The sequence below is a fragment of the Eretmochelys imbricata genome, chromosome 7, assembly GCF_965152235.1.
Source record: "Eretmochelys imbricata isolate rEreImb1 chromosome 7, rEreImb1.hap1, whole genome shotgun sequence".
In the NCBI taxonomy this organism is placed as follows: Eukaryota; Metazoa; Chordata; order Testudines; family Cheloniidae; genus Eretmochelys; species Eretmochelys imbricata.
This window is the reverse complement of record NC_135578.1, coordinates 32,135,412-32,143,966: the sequence shown is the minus strand read 5'-3', so window position 1 is coordinate 32,143,966 and position 8,555 is coordinate 32,135,412. Positions and strand designations below refer to the sequence as shown.

The following is an 8,555-nucleotide window of genomic DNA, read 5'->3' as shown; positions in this document are numbered from 1 at the left end:
CTGAGAGCGCCGGGCTGCGGGGAATGTCTCAGGTCGTAACGTCATCAAGCTGCGTCCTACCCGGAAGAGACGTGGCAACAGCGGACTCAGCCTCAATAGGAGCCTGTGAGTGTCAGGGGGACCCTATGGAGGGGCAAAGCGGGGCTGGGAGCCAGGACTCCTGGGTTCCCTCCCTGGCACTGGGGAGGGGAGTGGGGTCTGGCGGTTAGAGCAGGGGCGGGGGGGACTGGGAGACAGGACTCCTGGAGCCGAGAGGGGAGTGGGGTCTAGTGGTTGGGGTGGGAATTGGGACCCAGGACTCCTGGGTTCTGTCCCAGCGCTGGGACGGGAGTGGGGTCGATCTGGGCTTTGATTTTGCTCAGTACGCTTTCTCTCCTGCTGTGTCATCAGTGAAGCACCATGGGGCTGTGTAAATGCCCCAAAAGGAAAGTCACCAACCTTTTCTGTTTTGAGCACCGAGTGAATGTCTGTGAGAGCTGCCTCGTCGCAAACCATTCCAAGGTAACTGGACTCCAGCTCCAGTCTGGCTGCTGAGCAATGGCATCTCAGGGGAATGGGAGTTTCTAGGGCTTCAGCTATAATCTGGCCCCAGGGAGGGGGGACCAGCTAGCTCAGGAGGGTGGGGAATGGGATATGGGGCTTTCCCCTCTTGGACACTGGTTCAATTGCTGCCAACCTGGATCAAATATGAAAGTCCTCTTTGCTCAACAACCCTCTCCCCTGCCCCCAACCTGAGTTCTTGGTTATCAGTGTTCCTCTATCCTGTGTCATGACTCCTGGAACGGCGCATCCTGTTAATATCCAGCAATGGACACCTTCCTCATATTTCCTCTGATACTTCCACAATTCTGTCCAGGGGTCTGTTAGCATAGACCTCATTGGACGTTCCTATCTACAAATGCTTCATACCTAGGGATATGATGAATTTTCTGTCCGTTGCAATCTTTAAGTCATAAGTGGACATCTTTCTACAAGAGATATTCCAGCTCAGACACAGATTATGGGCTTGATGCAGGAATCACTGGGTGAGATTCTGTGATTTGTACTAGGCAGGAGTTCAGACTCAACTAACATAATGGTCCCTTTAGGCCTTAAAATGTAAAGTCTTTTCTTGTGCTGCCCCTCCAATTGCAATCCTACCTCACCCATACCATGGGCTTTCTGTCACTAACTTCCTGTATCTTCCAGTGCATTGTTCAGTCCTATCTCCAGTGGCTTCAGGACAGTGATTACAACCCCAACTGTCGTCTTTGCAACACCCTCCTGTCCACCAAAGATACTGCCCGGCTTGTGTGTTATGGTGAGGTACTTTTAGCCATGGCTTTGGGAGCATTTCAAGAGCTTTGCTTGGTTTTCTTTTCATTAGCAAGTGACAGTCCTGGCCACCAAAGCCTGATTTACTTTTTTTTAAAAGCAAATATAAAACTTGGGTCAGAAAAATGATTGCCAAAATGGCACCCTGTTTATTCTGTCTTTGTAGTTTCTTCATCAGACTGGGTATCTCTACACACAGATTCCCCCACCCCTTTACCCCACATAAGAGCCAGCTGGCCTCTGAAAGTGGGAATAAAGCCCCTACAATTATGAGAACTGAGTGGATGAATACAATGTCTATGGCAGAATGGGCTCCAGCTTACTTTCCAGCAGCTGTGCTGCCCCTGGGGACTAATGGAAGGGGAGATGTTTGTGAAGTAGATCTGACTAGGGGAGTAACTGATCTAGACCCTTCACTTAAAGACATTCCATGCTCCTCACCTTTGCAGATTTGTTTCACTGGTCATGTCTCAACGAGATGGCAAACCAGCTCCCAAAGAACACGGCCCCAGCTGGCTACCAGTGTCCCAGCTGCAAGGGTCCTATCTTCCCCCCAGCCAACCTGGTCAGTCCGGTGGCCTCAGTGCTGCGAGAGAAACTGTTGACTGTGAACTGGGCTCGGGCCGGGCTTGGGCTGCCACTGGTAAGAGATTACCCATGAGACTATCCTCTTGTTTTGGGGCTCTCTGAGGGTTTTCAAGATGGGAGCCAAGAGGACAGCCAAGCTGGACAGATACTGCTGTTAATGTACCAGCCGGAGATGGGAAACAGAGTAGGGGCCTTTCCCCTCTTGGGGGATGCGGCAGAGAGGACACCAGCTTTGATCTAGCTTCCGGCTTGAGCAGCAACCACTATCTGGGATTGGCTGAGCTGATGGGGCAGAGTTTGCTTTGGTGTCTAAGGTCTGAGGCAGTTTTCTTCTGTTCTCTTCAGATTGATGAGGCTGATACCATACAAGAGACAGAGTCGCCTGATACCACAGATTACACTGACTGGTCTAGCTTCTCTGGTAAGTGCTGCCGGGCTATGGGCATGGGAATGGCTCCACTGATGCCTGCACAGGGCCCATCTAGCCCAGTATCCACCTCCCCCACCCTCACCACACTAGATCAGACCTAGGGGCCCACCTAGTCTGCTATCCCCTCCTTCCACACTGGATCAGACCAGTGGTCACGTGTAGCCCAGAATCCCCACCTCCCTGCTGCCTGGGATGAGACCAAGGGGTCCAATTTCATCTGCTCTCTCTTCTAAGGTGATGGGAGGGGAAGACTGGCTGGCTTTCAGGGATCAAGGAATGGGATATGAGACTTTTCAGTTCTAGGGCATCACTTCTAGTTGGGCCCCTGACACAGAGATCCATGGAGCAAGTGGGTCACAGTTTGCTGTCCCGGCTTTGTAGATGGAAGCCAGCTGTCTTAGGCTGCCCCATTCCACACAGGATTCATTTTGTTACCTCCTTTCTTGGCAGCAACTGCAGGCCCCAGCTCAGAGGAGACCATCCAGCAAAGTGCCATGTCGGCCTATTCCTACAGTGCTCCGCCCGGCCTCTCTTCCCCACAGCAGCAGCAGGGCGTGAACAATGGGGGCGTGAAGGAGGAGCATTCAGTCATCGACATGGGGAATGCTAGTAATGAGACCATCACCATCAATGCAGGTGAGCAGCATTGTTGTCATCTCCTGCGGCGGTGGGGGGATTACGAATCTGGAACACAGCCCCTAAGAAGTGAGGACCCAGTGGCTACCTTCTGAGTGGGGTAGCGGTTGTGTGTCTCATGTCCCTTAGGCTGTTTCCATTCACTCCTGTCTGGATCAGGAGCCCACTTAGAGGACAAGATAACTCAGGGGCAAAGGAGTCTGGGTCAACCACAGCCTACAGGGCTGGGGAAGAACAGATGTATGGATTGCCTAGCTGTGGCAGAAGGGGGGACAATAAGGTTAGGGGGGTGCCTGTACCCCCCCCCCACCACCTTCTCCTTTCCTGATGCCAATGGCTCTCTGCTAAGCTCCTACACTCCCCATCTCCCCAGCAGCCTCTACACCACGGAAGGTCTATGACACCCGGGAGGGTGGGGGTGGCAGTGGCAGAGCATCCAGCACCCAAATCGACTGTGATGAGGACAAGTACCGCCGGCGGCCAACACTCAGTTGGTTCGCACAGCTTCTGAAGTAAGTGGTCAGTGGTGGGGTGGGAGGAAACCAGTGCACATCCATGATAGGGTTGCAATCTCGGTTGGCACCTGTAGCTATTACCGTAATACTGCTAATGTGCCCTCGATCTTATTTGCGGTCTTTAGGCGCTACCATAATACTGCTAATGATGCACATGCCCTGATGTGCCCCTGATGTTGCTTTGGGCCTCTGGGCACTGCTACTGTCATGCTAATAACAAGTCCCCTGGCAGGAATCGCTCTGGGTCCAAGAAGCGGCAGCCAAGATCCCTGATGCAGCGGTTTGTCATCATCCTCCTGATTGGCGGCATCGGCTTCCTAACCCTGATCATCATCATGTCAAAGCTGGGCCGGGCCTCGGCCGACAATGACCCCAACCTGGACCCCATGTTCAACCCCCACATCCGGGTGGGCCAGGAATGAACCAAGCTGGTGGCTCCTCCCTGGGCACCAAGACTGGCCTGCCAAGGCAGGGATGCTGGGGACTGGCAGCTGCAAGTGGGGCTCCGGGGGGAGTACAAGGGGAAGCCTCCAGCCAGGACACTGCTGGGTCAGCTCAGCTGAGAGTCAAAACATGAAACTGGTGAGGGCGGTGTGAAGTGACTTTGGCCTCTTTTAAAAATGAGACTCAACTCTCTAGGTGGGGTGGGCAGAGCAGGATTGGGAGGAAAGGGGAGACTTGTACAGCTACGGATTGGGCCCCCCAAGGTGGGCTGGAATGAGCTCTCTAGTCGCTGAGTGCTCCAGCTGAGAATCAGCCACTATAGCTGTTCAGCTTTGGAATGGGCCAGGAAAGAGGAAAGCTTCAAGCACTGGTGATCGGGGAGGGCTCGTGCTGCTAGTACGAGTGTCCAAGGACTGGGGCAAGTGAGAGACAGCACAGGAATGGAAGCCTGGACTCCTGGGTTCCATTGCGAGCCCACAAGGATCTATTGGTCAGAGCAGGGAAATTGGGAGCCAGAATTCCTGAGTTCTGTTCCCACTGCTGCTGACCCCGTTGCGCAATCTCAGGTGAGTCACTTCCCTGCCCCATGCCTCAGTTTCCCCACTCTGTAACTAGCAATGCTGCTGGTGGGGTGTGTGCAGGGAAATAGGGCATTTCCATTCCTGCCTGCAGAAGAGCTGATGTTAGCAGCACTGAAGGGCAAATGTCCCACACCTTCTTGGAAGCGTGAACTCCTTGGCATTACAGCCCTGCCCCCCTGAAACTGGCATCTGGCTCCTTAAACCTTGGGCTTCAATGCCCTTCCCCTAGGAGCCTCTCAACTGTCTGTCACTTGGAACTTGCCAGCCCAGATTGTCTGTGGGTGAGAATACAGTTGTTTGAATGCAGGTGTTTGAAAGGGTTCAGGGCTCTTTTGTTCCCCTTTCCCATTCTCCAATCCTGGGCAGACTCTGCTTCCTCAGAGGTGCCTTGTAAAACCCATCCCATATTTGATGGACCCATTCCTGTAGCCTCAAAGCGCTGCAGAGCTCTCTGATTCTAAGCCCATCTGCTATGTTAAGCCACCTTGTGCTTTATTCACCCTTGTCTCCAAAACCCCTTTGCCCTGAAGAGGGAGGTGTCATTATTTTCCTGGTCTCAACTAGATGGGAGACAGAGGATCTGTTTGACACAGCCAGCTGCTGGGACTCTTTGGGGGAGGCCTGTTCCAACATAAACCTCCTTTCCTGCCTGGGGATGGGGCAGGATTTCAGCCCCACCCACAGACCCCACATAAAACTACCCTTCTGCTTTGCTGTGAATGGGAGTGGTACATAATCTTCCATCATCCCCCTTCTCCCACACATCCTTTGGGGGTTCAAATGGAATGGACACTGGATCCCAACCCTCTCCCTGCCACACACACACACACACGTTTTAGTTTTGCAAATGCAGCTCATTGAACCAAATGACAGGAACCAGCCCCTTGTCGCATCCTCATTTACCCTCCCCTCCTACTGAGCTATATTGGGGGGTGGGGGAGATATAACTTACTTTCACCAATTCTAATTTTTCACATCAGTAACTACCTGGGCCTTAACTTTGCTAGAATTCAAAGGGCAAATACTGAGATCCACCCCCTACGTCCAGCATTATTTGTAGGGATGAGATGTCATTAACCCCTTCCCCTAACATCATCTCCGTTGAGGGGAGCCTTCACTTCCCATCTCATAATACCAGGGGAAAGGGAAGGAGTTGGCTGGTCCTCTTGGGTGTGATTATTTTACTAATGAGAATGGGGTGGGGTTGGTGTCCCTCTGCTTTCCATGAGGGCGGGTGTGTGTAATTCCAAAGCTGGTCCCTCCCGTCTCTGTACAGAGCTGTTGCTATGGGTACTTTGGGCTGTCCCCTACTGGAAAGGGGCACGTGTGTGTGAAGTATCGACCTGTTCTGGAGTTTAGGGAGGGGATGGGACATGCTGGTCAGCACTGGAGTTTAAAGATGGAGAGGGGGAGGGGATGGGAAGAGACTTCCTGGCTTGTGGATTTTCAGAGCTCTGGTGGGGATGGGGTTTCATGCTTTGAATACGGTTGCTTTCCTTCTATTTATTGAAATGGTTGATAGGAGACAGTTCTTCCTGTAGGGTGTGAAATGCATGGGGTGGCCTCAGTGACCAAAGACAGCACACGCCACACACCCCCTCTGCCCAAAAACTGACCATTGCCTCCAATCCCCCTGCTTTTCTGAGTCCAGATCTTTGACTGGGCCTGAGTCAGGATCTGTTTTGCAACCTCCTCAGCTCCCACCCTTTTCTGCTGATGGCTCTGCTAGCCCTGGGGTAGGGGAGGTGGCATGGGACTTAGGCTGGAAGGAGTAGAGGAAAAATATCGCCTTCCTCACAAGCCACTGCCAGTGGAAAGGAGAGCTATGAACATAAGTCCTGTGGGCTTCCACCAAAGGATGGGGGCTGTTTGTGGTGGGGGATGGAGGGGGTGGAATCAGAACCTCTTCCCCTCCCTTGGGTTAGTTCCAGCATGAGCCAGAGGGTTGGATTGGGCCCATGCCCTTTAGCATGAGCCAGAGGGTTGGATTGGGCCCATGCCCTTTAGCATGACCCTATGGTCAGGGGGGTGTTGGGGTAGGGGTTGTGATGGGCCACTGCAGTGGAACGGGATGAGCCCTGTAGCCATCAAATGCTCCCACTGAGGGTTGGCCACCTGAGTTGTTGAGTGCCCATTGGGCGTGTTGGGGGAAAGATCCTGGCTGTAATGACTGCCTTGCTCCCACCTCCCAGGAAGGTGACATGACTAATGAATGACACCATCGCTAACACTACAGCAATATCCTGTATTGTTATTAAACTTGATTTTGGCTACAGCCTGAGCAGAGTGTTACTGCCCCCTTTCCTCCCCGCTTCCCAATTCCGACAGATCGGGGGATGAATGCTGCGTGTGCGTCTCTCTCCAGGACTGCTTTGGACAAGGCCAGGATGGGGTTCAGTAAATCTCCTCCCTGTATTCGATAGTCAGGTAGTCCAGGCAGAAGCGGCCCACGAAGAGGGTGAAGTTCATCACTAGAGGGGTTAGAGCCAGAGCCCTGGTCAAGGGGATGGGAATGGAGATCACAGCTTCCCTTTGCGGCTGGACCAGAGGGGCAGCTAAACAGCTGGAGTCCTCCCCAGAATAACTGAGTGTCCACGCGTTCACGGTCACGCACACAGGTCCCCCGGCTGTGCCCTTGTGTGGTTCTGAGTCATGCTCAGAAACCTCCTGAGCTGAGGAGCCTAAATCCCAGCTGCCATGTCCCTTGCAAACTGGCTTTGGAAGGTGCTCCCACTAGAGCACACTTCTCATCTAGAGATGAGGATAGAACCCAGTAGTCCTGACTCCTGTCCCTCCCCCCAACCACTTAAACTGGTTAGACTCAGCTGAGTTTCCCCTGTTGCCCTTGCTGGGAACACCCAGCAGTTCAGGCATCTGGCTGGAGTCACTTACCCAGTGAGGTCAGGGCAAACCCCCTGAGAACCTTGTCATTGGCCTCCAAGGTGTAAAATGTTGCAAGCAAGGCCCAGTAAAAGCTCATCACATGGGATACCTGTAGAGACCAATGCAAATGGTCAGGGAGATGGTCAGGACCCTTCCCTGATCTGTCACTCCCCAGTGCTAACCTGCTAGAACCCATTCCCCTCCTAAATGTCTTACTACTCCTGCCCAGAGATGAGACTAGAACCCAGGAGTCTTAATGCTGCCCTCCTCATACTATAGACATCCCTCAGTATTCAACTGTATTAGGGGTATAGGAATAACCAGCCTGGATTGGACCTAAGGTCTGACAGTGGCCAGAGCCTGTAGATCCCTGTCCAGTAGAGATGGGTTATCTCCACTTCAGAGATGAGGTGACTTGCCTGAGGTCACAGTCTGTGGCAGAGATTCAAGTAGAAAGCAGGTGTCCAAAGTACCTGGCTAGTGCCTTAACCTGTAGGCCAAGCTGCAAGACACAAGGAGCAAGGGGACTTCCCTTACCAGTAGTACTGTGGTGCCATGAAAGCTCATGAGATCAAACTTCTGGGTCACAGTGAAGTGGTAGAGGTCTCCTCCGAAGATACCCATGTGAACCAGCAGCAGCAGGAGGGAGGCACTGGTGAAGATTACTTTGCTGGGGAAAGTGATGGTGACAAAGGAGTCCTTCCAGCTCATACCTCCCCATCCCATGTTAGGTGTAAGGACCAGCTGCTTGGTAACTCTGATGCTGACCATGGTGCTGGGAGGGGGTAATTAGCTCCAGGAGGCAGTCTGCAGGCTGTTTGTAGTGATGGCGTGACCTCACTGCAGGCTAGGAGTGGTTCAGAATCCATGTATCAGGGTGCTGAGGTCATAAAGAACTGGGAGTTCTAGAAAGGTTTGCAGAACACCCATCGGGACTAGGAGAACGGATTGCAGAAGATTGAATGAGTGGACACTGGGAGAGGGGAAAAGAGGATACAGGATGGGGAATCATTAGAAACTCTTACCCCCAATTTGAGATATCACACTGATAAACAAATTAGATTGTCCCCATGCATGATAGAGTATAGATGGATGGATGAGCACGTATGGGAATATTAGATAGCGATGGGATGGATGGATAGAATAGATGGTATGTGAGGGCAT

General features: G+C 52.7%; 2 protein-coding genes across 3 annotated transcripts; one reads left to right on the top strand and one right to left on the bottom strand.

Annotated features, from left to right (window-relative positions):
- The first annotated feature begins 18 nt into the window (after positions 1-18).
- Positions 19-6,783, top strand: ZFPL1 (zinc finger protein like 1). 2 transcript variants are annotated; one of them, XM_077822409.1, is made up of 8 exons: positions 19-105; positions 391-501; positions 1,189-1,300; positions 1,764-1,957; positions 2,248-2,323; positions 2,783-2,968; positions 3,345-3,480; positions 3,716-6,783. In XM_077822409.1, the coding sequence occupies exons 2-8, from the start codon at positions 400-402 to the stop codon at positions 3,903-3,905; spliced, it is 996 nt and encodes a 331-aa protein (XP_077678535.1). In that variant the 5' UTR covers positions 19-105; positions 391-399; the 3' UTR covers positions 3,906-6,783. The 2 variants fall into 2 exon arrangements, with proteins under 2 accessions (XP_077678535.1, XP_077678534.1); XM_077822408.1 differs by having other exon boundaries at positions 3,342-3,480.
- Positions 6,784-6,843: 60 nt separating this feature from the next.
- CATSPERH (catsper channel auxiliary subunit eta) lies at positions 6,844-8,102 on the bottom strand. The gene is made up of 3 exons (XM_077821512.1): positions 7,929-8,102; positions 7,401-7,500; positions 6,844-6,979 (listed from the first exon to the last, which is right to left on the bottom strand). The coding sequence occupies exons 1-3, from the start codon at positions 8,100-8,102 to the stop codon at positions 6,903-6,905; spliced, it is 351 nt and encodes a 116-aa protein (XP_077677638.1). The 3' UTR covers positions 6,844-6,902.
- Positions 8,103-8,555: the final 453 nt, after the last annotated feature.

Excerpts from the sequence above, each read along its gene's own strand:
- CATSPERH (XM_077821512.1), bottom strand. The coding sequence starts at position 8,102 with ATGAGCTGGAAGGACTCCTTTGTCACCATCACTTTCCCCAGCAAAGTA. Across the intron at positions 7,501-7,928 it reads ATGGCACCACAGTACTACTG|GTATCCCATGTGATGAGCTT; the intron begins GTAAGGGAAGTC and ends TGGTCTCTACAG. Across the intron at positions 6,980-7,400 it reads GTTTGCCCTGACCTCACTGG|TGATGAACTTCACCCTCTTC; the intron begins GTAAGTGACTCC and ends TAACCCCTCTAG.
- ZFPL1 (XM_077822408.1), top strand. The coding sequence starts at position 400 with ATGGGGCTGTGTAAATGCCCCAAAAGGAAAGTCACCAACCTTTTCTGT. Across the intron at positions 2,324-2,782 it reads TGACTGGTCTAGCTTCTCTG|CAACTGCAGGCCCCAGCTCA; the intron begins GTAAGTGCTGCC and ends CTTTCTTGGCAG. Across the intron at positions 2,969-3,341 it reads GACCATCACCATCAATGCAG|CAGCCTCTACACCACGGAAG; the intron begins GTGAGCAGCATT and ends CCATCTCCCCAG.